This window comes from Alligator mississippiensis, chromosome 3, assembly GCF_030867095.1.
Source record: "Alligator mississippiensis isolate rAllMis1 chromosome 3, rAllMis1, whole genome shotgun sequence".
NCBI lineage: Eukaryota > Metazoa > Chordata > Crocodylia > Alligatoridae > Alligator > Alligator mississippiensis.
The window spans coordinates 234,060,936-234,074,966 of record NC_081826.1 but is presented as its reverse complement, the minus strand read 5'-3'; the positions used below and the strand labels follow the sequence as shown (position 1 = coordinate 234,074,966).

General features: G+C 40.5%; 1 protein-coding gene across 17 annotated transcripts in view; it reads left to right on the top strand.

Moving 5' to 3' along the window:
- Positions 1-14,031, top strand: part of PPIP5K2 (diphosphoinositol pentakisphosphate kinase 2) — a 91,815-nt gene that overhangs the window by 19,966 nt on the left and 57,818 nt on the right. For 12 of the 17 annotated variants that reach the window (XR_009461079.1, XM_019484003.2, XM_059724972.1 and 9 more), the window contains exons 2-7: positions 1,744-2,144; positions 6,653-6,848; positions 6,964-7,054; positions 8,507-8,592; positions 9,101-9,229; positions 13,171-13,325. Coding sequence is in view for 16 of the 17 variants with exons in the window: in XM_019484003.2 (XP_019339548.1) it covers positions 2,001-2,144; positions 6,653-6,848; positions 6,964-7,054; positions 8,507-8,592; positions 9,101-9,229; positions 13,171-13,325 (801 nt within the window). In the remaining variant the exon portion in view is untranslated. The remainder of the gene's footprint in view (positions 1-1,743; positions 2,145-6,652; positions 6,849-6,963; positions 7,055-8,506; positions 8,593-9,100; positions 9,230-13,170; positions 13,326-14,031) is intronic. The other 5 variants (XM_059724974.1, XM_059724970.1, XM_059724971.1 and 2 more) reach the window with 2 other exon arrangements.

Below are 14,031 nucleotides of genomic sequence, written 5' to 3'. Positions count from 1 at the left end.
TCACCTCATGGAGAGCAGGACCAGCATTCCCTCTAAGCTGTGTGATGTACGTGGCCGTGCAGCCCAATGTGGGGTCATGTGTTTTATAGTCATGCTCAGCATTGGCTACATTTATTCAACCTCATCATTGGTTTCCATTGCTGAGTACATGCTGCTTTTGGCAACAATTTAATGATAGACAGTGTATTTAGTGAGATTTCCTCTTATGTGATTATAAGATGAGAGATTCTTTTTTCCATGCCAGTTTTGGGGGGAAAACTTTGTCTTGTATTTGAGTAAATATGGTAGTTAGCCTGAAGTTGGGCAGTTAGCACCTTAGAGACTAACTGGCTCTGAGAATCATTGTCCTTTCCTCCATATGGGGCTTCCAGCACTCGAGCAGGAAGCTGCATGTGGAGGCACAGAATTGTGCGCCATCATGCCCAGTGGGCTCTGTGTCTCCACATGTGGCTTCCTGCTGGAGTGCTGGAAGCCCCATGGGGAGGCATGGAGCCCACCTGACCCAATGGCACTTGGACTGGGAGCTGCATGCTATCAGGCCAGGTGGGCTCCATGCCTCTTCATGGGGCTTCCAGCAGAAAACCACAGGTAGAGGCACAGAGTCACATGCCATGGTGCCAGGCTTTCCGCTGGAGTGCTAGATGTCCTAGCCTGATGGCATGCGGCTCCTGCCTGCAGTGCTGTGGGCTCCATGTGCTGGCGCGGAGCTCCTGGGAATCAGCTGGAGCCACGAACCACCAGGGGGCTTTGCCTGCTGTGGCTGTGATCACCTTTAGGGCCTGCTGCTGCTGCCACTGGCAGCAAGGGCTATGCACCATGGGGTGGCGTGAGCATGTGGTGCGGAGGCCCACACCCACCCGCAAACCCCATACATACCTCCCCTTGCAGACAGGAGCTCCCCTCTGCACTCACCAGCTGTCCAGTCATGCACCACCATGCTCAGTGCCTCCACATGGGGCTCTCAGCTGGAGTGTTGGGAGTCCTATGTTGGTGGAGGCAGAGCCCACCTGGGTTAAATTATGCAAAATTATGCATGGTCATATGTTTTATGTGCAAAATTGCATGGGCACATAATTGCATAATTCCCTGGGGTGTATTAAAAGAATTGATGCAAGATACAGCAGTCAAAAGAAATAATAAAGTGAACATAAGAGCATAATATGCACACACTCAGTAATGGGAAGAAGTGTTTTATAGGGATTACAATAGGGGACTCAGTGTCAGGACTCCTTGGTTTTTTGTACAGCTAGGCTGACCAAGCTAATTTGTGCTTTTATATTACTGTATAAATGAGCATAATACATGGCAACCAATATTAAATCTAATTTTTTTAAAAACACTTCATGATCAAACAAAAGGCTGCCATTCTGTATTATCTCTGCAGTATAGAAGGCCACACGTCATTGATTTTTGAAATCTTTAATTTTGAAGCAGGCTAGAAATTTAAACTCGACATCAAGTAAGGATATAGTTTTTCCTTTCCTACTGCAGAATTTTTTGGAGAGCAGGTTTCATCATAAATTTTTTCCTGGTTTCAGATTTTCTAATCATGGTGTGATCCTATATTTATTTATTTATTTTGCTCAGGGTGGGTGCAGGTGTGCTTGTGTGTGAAAGAGAGACCCTTTCTTTAAATAATTTTCTGCCTTTTATCCCAAAGGTATATAAATATTGAAAAGCTTGAAATTTAAAATTACATTTAATTTGCATATGATTATATATTTCTTTTCTTTTTTCTCTTAGGATAAAAGATTGCCACATCATCTCAGGGAAATGGTAACCTGTGGTGGTTTTCTTGAAGCAACAACATAAACCAACAATGAACAGATGATATCAATAAAACTGCGTTTGGCAGCTGACTTTATCACGGTAGCAAGTGACAGCACATGCAGTGATAAACTGCAAAGGTTTAGTGTTTCCTAGTTATTGAGAATATGCCCAGTATCTTGGCTGCTGAAGTGGCTGCTGTCTCTTCTTAGGTCTGTTTAGTTCTTGTAGTCATGTCTGTTACGGAAACAGAGAATGACCCTCCTAGATTCTTTGTGGGTGGTGAAGATGGAGATGAATTACTGGATCCGGACAGATCTTCAGACTTTGATCGCTTCTATGACCATGCAGAAGAAGAGGAAGAAGAGTATGATTCTGTACGTACTTAAAGTTTATCAGTATAGGAACTATTTGAATCAAATATGCTTCATTCTGACTATTTCTGCTGTTGGGGCAGTTGATTACCACGTGATCAATTATGATTGGCAAGATAGTAGATAGTGGTATATCTATGTTGGCAGTGCAGGTTTCCATGTAGAGTGCCCTGGATCATAATTACGTGGCCCACTGAAGCCTATGGGTGTTATGTTTTCACTGCATCCAGTTAGCCAGACAAACTGAAGTATAGCTATCTCAGAAACACAAGTGCATGTCTGATTGTAGTGGAAATTCACCCTAAGATTTTTTTTCTTTCCATGACTCCTTTTTTTTACTTGTAAGTGATTGCCATTTTTCTGCTTTCTTATTATTACTCCCTGTGGTCTATAGAAACACACATACTGAAGTAACTTTTTTAAAAAGAAAATTTGGCATCATTGTCAGAAAAGTGGGGTGGAAAATTTTCCAGTGCTTTATTTTTCAGTGGGAAATTTTCCATTTCTAAAACGTCATTGTTTCATTAAATTCATTAGTAACAATGAATGGAGGCCAATACAACATTAGGCAAGCTTTGCAGTTTCAAAATTGTAATGAATGTTTTTCAGGTGATTATCCCTAGGAAGCGTGAGAGAGAGTACATATATGTTTTATTGATTTGTAAACAGCAGGGTACATACACTGGCATAATAATCCAAACCAAAAATCAAGTTATGAATTCACCTAATTGGCTGTGCAGGTCAAATCAAAACCAAAGCTAAAATTCTTATTTCATCGGACTACAAGTGAAAGCAAAACCAAAACTAATACCGCGATTAATTTTTGTTTTACTTTCAGTTCAGCAAACATACAGAGCAGTGTTTCATTTTTTTTCCTGAGTTAAGGAAGTTGGAAGTGTTTGCTTAAGATCTGTTAGTTTTTTAGTGTTGTTGCTTTGAAGTAGTTATAATAATGCCTAATCAGAAAAAAACTAGTGTGTGGCATCATTATAGTGAAGTTCAAATCACTGAAGGAAGGAAGAAAGTTGGTAGATGTAAATATTGCAGGCAGGATTATGCTAACAACACAACAAGAATGAAGAAACATTTAATAACATGTAGAAACTGTCCTGAAAGAGTCCAAGCCATATACAGAAAGCAAATACAACCAAGTGGTGGAACAGCAACATCTGAGAAAAGTCTACTTCAGAAATCCTATGTAAGTAAACAAATTTAATATGTTAAGCAACATGCAGTATAGACTAGTGTCTATATTGTTTTGAAACATTATAATTTTAAAAGCTGTTAATGCAACTCTGGATTCTTATTTATTTATTTATTTATTTAAAATATTTGTATCCTGCTTTTCTGCTTGTGCTGAGCACCCAAAGAGGGTTAGGCTTAGCAATATATTTTTTAAATTACATAATAGAGAAATGTTAATTATTTCAGCCCAGCAGAGTGAGCTTAGTCCTCTGGCCAATGGCAGTGGCCAGATTAGACTTCGCTTTGGCTCTGCACTCCCAAAGCAACTGAGCAGCAAGCTGAGCAGCAGAGTGTTCTTTCTGGCAGGGAGGGGAGAAGCAAGCTCCCTGCCGCTTCTCCTTCTGATGGATGAAGCCAAATTATAGCTATAATAAAAATATTTTCCCCTTTTGTTGCAGGAACTTGGTAGCTCAAATGAAATAGCAGATTTGCAAAAAATGGAAAATGAAAATGTTGAGCTGCCAGGTCTGGGGGAAGAAGACACAGGATCCTCGCTTTCAAGTTAACTGTCACCAGATACGTGATCCACCATGAGTAGCTGCTCAAGACGGTCAAGCTTTTTATCAAGTTTTGTGGACAAAATGTCACAAGAAGATCAAGAAAAAGCAAATGAGACATTAGCTCGCTCTATATTTGCAAGTGGTACACCTCTTTCCATAACTAAAAATCAATACTGGAAGAAAATTACAAACTAAGTTGCCCATCATATAAGTTACCATCACATTATCACTTAGCACATTCTCTCTTAGCTGGAGAGTATGACCAAATTCAAACAATGATTTTTCAAAGGATCGGTCAAGCAGTATCACTGACTTTGATGTCAGATGGATGGACTGATATACAAAGAAATCCTTTATTGAACATTATGTTAGCAACACCTGATCCAATATTCCTGAAAGCAGTTGCTACCACATCTCATCATACAGGTGAATACATAGCCAAATTACTGAATGAAGAGATTGAAAGTGCAGGTCCCTCCAGGGTACAAGCCCTTGTAACTGAGAATGCAAGTAACATGAAAACGGTATGGTAAATATTAAAGGCAAAGTATCCTCTTTAAAGCATTTGGCTGTCTTGCTCATGGGTTGAATCTTCTGGCATAGGACATAGTAAGTATGTGAAGACAGTAATGGCAAACTGCAAAGCAAGTGTAAAGGTATTCAACAATCATCATGTTCCTAATCAGACTTTGAAAATATTACAGAAAGAGAAGCAGGGGAAGGAAAGTGCACTTTTATTGCCAGGAGAAGCTAGATGGGGGGTCGGCTACAAAGTGTTTACATAGTTTGCTGCGCACATAGAACTATTTGCTGTGTGCTTCAATAGATGACACAGTATCCCAGATTATTCCCGTGAACATTTGGATGCACATTCTCGACAACGATGTGTTCTGGGTTTGAGTTCAAGGAGCATGCAATTTGCTACTACCAGTTTCAATGGCTATCAAGAAACTTGAAGGAGATATGCACCAAGCCTTTCAAATATTCCAGACATTCAGACAATTGAATGAAAATCTAATAGAGCTTTTGCCTTCTTTACCTCTATCCAAAAAAAGTAGTAATAGAAATGTTTACTAAGAGATCTGAATTTTGCTCTCATATAGTTCATCTGGCAGCAAACCTTTTGTATCCTCAACACAGAGGACACCATTTATGAGAAGATGAATTATCTACTGCTCTCAATACAATTATGAAAGTAGCTAAGAATGTCCCCAACATCAACGAAATAGCCGTGATGACAGACATTGCTGGGTACCGTGCAGAAGAAAAACTTGGGAGCAAAGACATCATTTGGTGGACAGCAGAGAATGTCTCCTCTCACATGGTGGAAGGGATACTGTAACACCCTTCTATTGTCCAGGATTGCTCTAAGCCGTCCCACCAACAACAACTTTTTGTGAACGGAACTGGAAGCCTTTCAGCTCAATCAAGACAAAAAAAGAGTGATAGACTAACAAATGAACACACCGCTAAGGTTGTTTCTATTTCTCAAAATCTCTTGCTTCTGGAGAACCAGTCAGAAACACAGTTAGTAAAGAAGATGCAGTGTGATGATAAGTTGCCCTTGACCATAGGCTCGTTGGTAAAACTATCGTTTAGCGAAAGAGAATGTGGTTCAAGTAGTTCTGAATTAGATTTGCCTCAATCTGATTCTGAAATGGAACTAATACGTAGTGCAAGTGATTTTACTGATAGTGACAGTGAAACTGGAGGTGCTGCAATGACCTCAGTGGAAGAGAGTTAAACTCTGTTGAAGTAGATGAGTGGACATCCACAGCATATCATGCAGTTCTTTGGGTGTGCTAAAATTAGTCTCAACAGTTTTTAATGCCTTTATATTTTTTTCTTAAATTTAAACAAACAATGTAAGGGAATTACATGCTATTGTGTATTGTCTTTACGTTTTTACAAGTATTCCAATAAAAATAATTTATTTCCACATAAAGCTTTGAATTTGTTTGAATATAACATTTAAACCACATTAAGTGTGCTGCATTTTAATTTTTTTCCTAAACAAATATTTCAGTTCAAATACTTGTGGCTATTGGGACTTAAAATTAACATGGGGATACTTTTTTAGTTTTGTTTACTAAATATAGATCAAAGAAACATGCTAAATCAGATCACGTTCTATTTAGGGCATTGGAAAGTTTTCTGGAAAATTTTCCAATTCAAAATTTTCTTGAAAACCCATATCTCTGATCATTGTATTAAATGCATGAAGTAAAATAGGACAAAATAGGGATTTTTTTCTCTATTTTTATTATAATTGTAATTGATTTATAACAGTCATAGGTAATAAAATGTTCATGGTCGGGATTCCTGCTTTTGTTTAAAAATGAAATAGTTTTAAATGACTTGCAGTTTCGTTTTATGATGACTTTTAGTTGTATAACCACCCATTTTGACATTCACATCTCCATTATTGAGTCTTTCAAATTTGTCCCCATTGAAAGGATCTACAACAAAATCTTTTAAAATTGTAATAAAATGTTTTTGAATTGTTAAAGAAATATATCAATAGTGCAACTGTCAATTTAAATAATTCTCTAAATGAAAATGGCAAGACAGGTCATCAGATACTGAATTTTTGTTAGCATTTAATCTTGTAAACAGTTACAAGATTACTTAAAAGTAACAGATACACGTTGATGGGAATTTGAGGTATTTATCCAGCATTAAATCATGATTGCAAAATATGAAGCTTTATATAACAAAACAAAAAAAAACTGTTACTAATTTTCTTTTAACCTTATTTTGACCCAGCCACCGGAAAGGCAGATTGTAGTTGGGATATGTTCCATGGCAAAGAAATCCAAGTCCAAACCAATGAAGGAAATTCTAGAACGCCTCTCCATGTTTAAATACATCATGGTGGTAATATTTGAAGAAGATGTTATTTTGAATGAAGCAGTAGAAAACTGGCCTCTTTGCGATTGTCTCATTTCTTTTCATTCTAAAGGTAAATCTTCTTTTGACATGTAGGTCACGTGTAATTTTGAAATTAAAAAGTATTTTAAACTATTGAAACACAGCCCTAGAAAGTTAATCTATATTCCTTAATAAACCTTGTTTAGGATTTCCACTGGACAAAGCAGTTGCCTATGCCAAACTCAGGAATCCATTTGTAATCAATGACTTGAATATGCAGTATCACATACAAGATAGGTAAGTAACATCTACAAGTTAGGCATAAAATGGTTCAAGTCTGTCTGACTGCAAACCAGCACATAACGTTATTTTAACACATGGGAAAAGACTCTTGGTATTGAATACCATGGAGCTGCCAACCTAGTGATAGATACAGGACATGCATCTCTTCTGCAGTACTCCCAATAAAATTATGATTGATATCTCAGATGTAGGTGGTTTCTGTGTATACAAATAGTAATAACTTATCAAATAAGTTTTTAGTAATTGTAGATGTATTTGACAACCTTAATTTGGGTTGGACTTAGGTGGTTTTTTATTACTTTGTTAGAACTGTACTTTATTTCTTATTTTGTGGTTAGCTGTAAGGCCCGAATTGTCTCCTAACTCCATTGTGCTAGGCTAGTGAAAGTTCCTGTGCCAAAAAATCTTAAAATCTCAGCCCTTCTAAAATAAAGTGAAGACTATGCCTATCTTTGTCATTACCAGTCATACTGGAAATTACTACAAACAATAATTATCTTGATCTTGCTTTCATATGCCCCTAATACCCAAGTCATTTCAGTTTGTGAAGCCTGATAATGAGATCCTGATGCTGATTTTCTTTGAAATTAAGTAAATGAGCTTCTGCACTTTCAATTTGCTTCTGCAGAAGCAGTTGTAATTACTATCTGTCTTATAGATAATTGATTTGACTTCAGGAGCATTTCAGTCTGCAGTTGCCCAAGTCATTGTAGTCAGATATTAGCAGTGTGGAGCGTCTGAAGATGGTTATTGTGCAAGATAATACTGTTTGTGAAACAAGCAAAGATCTGGTTGGAATTGCATTTAAATGGGTGCATCTCTCTCCAGAATACAGCAGAGAAAACAGTTATGCCCCCAGAAGGTTGATGCTGTTACTGCATACAGTTCTTGCTATGTTACACTGCCTAAAACTTTGCTTTATTGTATAACTTTAAAGTAGATTACAGAGATTTTATCCACAATGCATGCAGGGCCTTTTGGGCTGTTAGCATTCTGAGGCCCTATTAAAATCCAAAGTAAATTTTCTTTTACATCAGAAAAAGCAAATATTAACAAATGAATAGTTAATAAAATACAGAGAGACTAGAGCCCTTTGTACACTAAAGAAATGTAATGCATCCAGTACTGCCAGTTGATGCAACAAAGGTTTGGCTGGAGCTCTTGTATTGTTACCTTATTTTTACCTGTGTGGTGCAAATCTTTCCATGTGCTGCTATTACAGTGCAAACAACGTTCTCTCATATGATTTTTATTTGTTGACGCTGGTTGAAATTGCTATGCTCAGATCATTAGATAGGCAACTCTTGAAGCACTATATATGTTTAGCTAACAGAGTAGCGTAATACTTTCATGGTTTTATACAGTAAGCTTTTTCATGCATTATAGAATGCAAATTTTGTTGGGCTTTTCCTCTTTGGCTATGTAGCTTTTGTGCTCTTCTTCTAGGAGAGAAGTGTATGGCATTCTCAAAGCTGAAGGCATTTTACTTCCTCGTTATGCAGTTCTAAACCGTGATCCGAACAATCCCCAAGGTAATAGGTATATTTTCATTACAATTGTATTAAAGACCTCTTTTTTACAATCTAGAATGCTGTTAAACATTTTGAATGGTAATCTGTAATTTTCTGCACACCTTTTCCTGACTTTCGTGTGATTCAATCAGTGACTTCTTCATGCTTTCTTTAGCATTTTTTAATTGCATTCCTGGGACAAGGTGAGAACAGGCAGGAAGAAGCAGGTACTTTAAAGGAAAAGTTCCCTAGGGCTGCGTCTACACGAGTGTGCAGTCAGTTAGAACTAGCAAATGACTGTAGTAACCAGCATTACTGTCCAGTAGCATCCCCAGACAGTTTTCAGGCGCTAGTGCGCAGTAGCAACAAGTGTAACAGTTAGTGCCTGCCAACGCTACTGTGCAGTAGCAATGAGCTATTGCACATAGTGTCTTGTGCAGATGCGCCTTAGGAAATGCAATTTCCATTTCTGCACTTAATCCACCAGAAGCAGCTCTAGCCTGACTAATTTTACCACGTCTCTCTGCAGCTAATATAATGGATCCACAGAAGATTCAGAATTGTGAAACTAAAGGAAGAACTTACAACTATGGGCTGGGTGAGGACTGTGGTTATGGAGCAGTGCTAGGAATGAATTGGAGTCGAGCAGTTGACACAGGCAATCTTTTAATGCTTCAGCTACTTTATAGCAAAGAAAATGTTCATTTGCCCTCAAGCACTAACCAGTAGTTTTCACAAAAACTAACAGTAAAACTAGACTGCAATTCTGTTCATCTCAGGAACACCATAATACACCCTGGGAGGCATGCCAGTACTCTTATACCCTATCTGAAAATGAAAACTGAGGTACAGAAACAGCTAAGACATTAAGGTGCTTCTGAAAACTTTCTCTCTTCAAACTCAATTGTTGGACTCTTCAATTTGACACCTTTAAAGCAGTCTGGTTTTCAGAAGGTGCTAAGTAGCATCCTCAAGATTAGATCCTCTAATGTTACACTACATTAGAGGACAATCTGTTTAAATCTTACTGCAAGAAAGGCTTATAAAGGAGGATATTACTTAGGCTTATAAAGGAGAATGGATGAGTTTAGAGCCAGGGTGTTTAAATAATTTTTTCACCCCCAGCCAGTTTGGACTGGGCACCATGTGCAGTGCAGGTGCCAGAGCAGGTGCTCTGGGTGCTGGAGAAGGGACAGTCCATGGGCCTGATCTGGCCCAATCTTTGACATCTCTGGTTGAGAGCAATAAGACAACTTAGAAAGGGCAAGTTTACAGCATAGGGAATTTTAAGTTGTGTGAGATGACTGCACCACAAGAACATGAGTGAGAAGATAAATAGCCTATCATCATATGTTCCATGTGTGGGGGCCATTTGGAAGATGACTAACAGAGTGTTTCAGGCAAAAAAAAAAAGACTGTTACAGAAAACAACTACTTGCAATAATTCATGTCCTTTACCTCTTTTAATCACATTTTATAGTGCAAATATTGAAGCTAGATTTACTCTGTCTTTTCTGGTAAGGGCAGTTGAGAGGATGATGGGGAACAGTGCGAGTGCAGCCACAATGACAGCCAAAAATGAGGCAATTGTTCCCTTAGAATGGTTCATAAAGTCAATTGTAAATTCAGGTCTTGCCCTTAACAGTAACTAGCTTGTTAAGGCCTTCATTGTCCCTCCTTCTGCTCTTTGTATTTATATTTACTGTGCATCATAATTAAATCTAATAATTTAATTATAGTGATCATTTCAGGCTTATGAATAATGGGGTGGAGTTGTATGGTAAATCAAGTTTCAGAGTTCCTTCTGAACTTTAATAATTTTTAACAATTGGATAGACAAGAATTTCTTCGGCCCTTGATCTCTGATAGTGTATCTCTCGTCCCAGTAAACTTTTATCTGTAAACCCTGGTCAGAGAATTGCACAGCACCTGGCTAAGCATACACTGTGCCTGGCTGGACTTTGTGCTATAGATAATATTTAAAAAAAAAAACAAAAAACCCCACAAATACTGATTTGGTTGGAAATTTATATGCAGAGTACATAGAGGTTGTCAATTATTTGCATCCCCATAATTATGCAATATATTAGTGTTTGGTATTTAATCTATAATTGACGATCTAAATGATTCAGTCAATAAATCTGCATGGTTTTAATATTTCCTGGTGGTTGAAATGTGGTGTGTTTGTACAGATTATTGTAGCATTCTGAATTTATATCCAAGAGAGAGGGTGAGGGGAAAGATGGAAAAGTAAACAAAATATTTGTGTGCTAATACTGGCACTCCGCAATGTGGAAAGTCTGGGAAGGGAACGTGAATAAATGCTCCTGTGCTAAAATATGTAGTTGTAGTAGAATTTATTGTGAGCTTGTGCTGCAGCCCTTTGGCTGGTTCCCTTCCTCCCTTGAATTGGGGGACTGAAGCAAGGTATGTAGAGAGAGAGTACCATTGTACAGGTAGTCCTCGACTCATGACTTTTAGAGTTACGACGAACGGCACTTTAGACGTTTATAAATTGACACCTGGTTTTGACCTTCCAATGTGGGTTTCGACTTTACAGTGCTGGATATAGCTGCATCCAGCTGGTAAGTCTGGTGTGATGGAAGGGAAAGGGTGTGGGGGGGGACAGATCAAGGCCCCTTGTGGTGAAGGAGTGGCTGGGGCAAGTTGCTTGTCCGGCAGCTCCTGCGGTTCATCAGGGAGGGCATGGTGGGGGAGTGTGTCCCCTAGTATCTGTGTGGGCAGGGCCGGGGCAGTACCAGGCTGTGCTGGGAATGGGGGCTATGCCTTCCCGCCACTTGCCCAACTGGGGTGGAGCAGGTGTGGCCCTGGGCCAATGTGCTGCCTCTGGACAAGTGGTACGCAGCGGCAGGAGCCAGCCCTGTGTGTGTCTGTGTGTGTGTGTCCCTGCCAGACCAGCCAGGGCTCCATTCTGCACCCACTCTGCTCCAGCTGGGCGAGTGGTGGCAGGGCATTGGGAGGCGTGGGGGTGCCCCCAGATCAGGCTGGGGCTGCACCAGGCTGTGCATCAGGTGGGCTGTGGGGCCTGTGAGGGAGCTATGGCCCACCCATAGCCTCTACCACCCGCCCCTATCTTGGGGCACATGCCCCCCCATGCCCTGCCACTGCTCACCCAGTTGGGCAGGCATGGGACAGAGCCACGGCTTATCCGGGGGGGCGGTGGTGGCTCCCACTGCTGCACGCCACTTGTCCGGAGGCTGTGCAGTGGCCCTGTCCTGCGCCCACCCCACCCCATCTGGGCAAGTGGCAGGAGGGCATAGCCCCTGCGCCTAGTGCAGCCTGGTGCAGCCCTGGCCCCACCCCATGCCATCCCAGACGAGCGGCAGGAGCCACCAGATGAGCAACTTGCCCTAGCCTCTTCCTCACCACAGGAGGCCTTGATCTGCCCCCCCCCCCATACCCCTTTCCCCTCCCCTTTCACGACACTGGACTTAACAGCTGGACGCAGCTATATGCAGCATCGTAAAGGAATCAGTCCCCCATTTATAACATTATTCCTATGGGAAAATTGGTTCCGAGTTATGACGTTTTGACTTAAGACACAGTTTTCAGGAACCAGTTGCATTGTAAGTCTGAGGACTGCCTGTAATCCTTCCTTTCGGCATAGGCTGAAATAACCTTATAGGCTGCTTGCTGGTGTGTGAAGAAACAAAGAAACAACCCTCCCCCCCCCCCCCCTCAAAAAAAATACCCGCGCTTTAATGAAAGAAGCAGCACGTTACTTTGACCTGGCTACACCAGCATCCGTATAGATCAAGCACTTCAGTGGGGCTTTTGGGCACTTTTATCTCAAGCTGGTTCAATCAATTATTAGATAAAAGTGCCAAAAAAGCCCCACTGAAGTGCCCAATCTATACAGACATTGGCAAGCTGGGTCCAACTAACGTTCTGCCTCTTCTAGGCTTGGCGCAGGGACGCACTGTGTTTTAAAGTGCATTTTTGGGGGCTTTGGGGGTTTGGTTTTGTTTTGTTTTTAACATCTGCAGGCAGCTGTAGTGCCCCAAAGAGAAGAAGTACAGACACAGCTGAGTCAACTTTCCTTTCCCACACCTATGGAGATAAGGCACATCATGAGCAGGGATCAGTTCACCATGAACTCCAGTTCATCATCATATGCTATTCTAGTTTAACAGTAGTAGGGAAAGCCTTTTTTTTTTTTTTTTTTGCAGATGTCAATGCATTAGGTGGCATGAATTGTTCATCCACCTATTGCATTGGGGGTGCATCTGCAAAAAAAATGGCTTTCCCTACTACTGTTAAACTAGAACAGCACAGTGAAATAGCACTTTTAGGCTTCATGCCCTTCATTGACTCATGTCCCTTTCCTGTGAGGTGAGTTTCAAAGGAGTCTGGTCAATAAACTGGGAGCAAATCTAGGGAAAGGAGGAAGAGCTGAGGTCCATCCCCAGCTTCAAGAAAAAGCAAGCGTGGAGCTATTCTAGTGCCAAATCCTAATTCCTTCCTCTTAGGTCTAAAGATATTTGTGAATTCATTTATGGAAAGTAAATAGTTATGGTGTCTGTAGTGGACCATCTCTGTATAATAATCCATTATTATATGTACTGTTTTTCCCAACAGAATGTAGTTTGATTGAGGGAGAAGACCATGTGGAAGTGAATGGGGAAGTATTCCAAAAGCCATTTGTAGAAAAGCCAGTTAGTGCCGAGGACCACAACGTTTACATTTATTATCCAACATCTGCTGGAGGGGGTAGCCAGAGGCTCTTTCGGAAGGTGAGAATATTGCCATGCTGAAAGAAATTACAGATGTCCCATCACACCGAATGACTCAAATCTTGTGTCTGTTTTTAGTGATATAAGAGACCAAACACAAAAGTAACTTGTGTAGCTTTCCATCAGAGCTTTCCAAGCTGAAAATATAAAACCAGATTCTATAGCAGAATTATGGCTTTTATACTTTGAAAGTAATCACTGTTGTAACTTTGTTGTAAGGGCCTGACAGAGAGCTCCATGGCCTAAAGGAGCTTTGCTGGTGCACTTACACAGCAGCTAGAGCATTGCAGCTCTTTTAGTTTTTCCTTGCATAGAGCAGAGCTCTGTTGTAAGAATCCACTTAAGGACCCTGCACCAACATGTGGATCAGCCCTGCTGGTGCTTTACCTTGCTGGTTTCAGGTTTGGGCCAAAAAACGCTCCATCTGTGGGAGGGTCTTCTCACATTACCTCAGCAGTATTCTAATACAGGGGAATATGTAGATCATAGACTCTGCTTATTGATTCTATTACATGGGGCTGCATGAGAAGTAAAAAGGGCTCAAGTCTGAAATCCAAAAACTTTCACAAAGTTTAGCTCGTTGTTTGAACAGAGAGGTACATGCCCATGCACACCCTTGGGGTTGTGTTTGTTTGAAGCTAAGCAGACGGTAGCAGGGGGGAGAGGCATGGGCCAGGTACGTGGAGGGAAGGAGGTGTGACTCTCA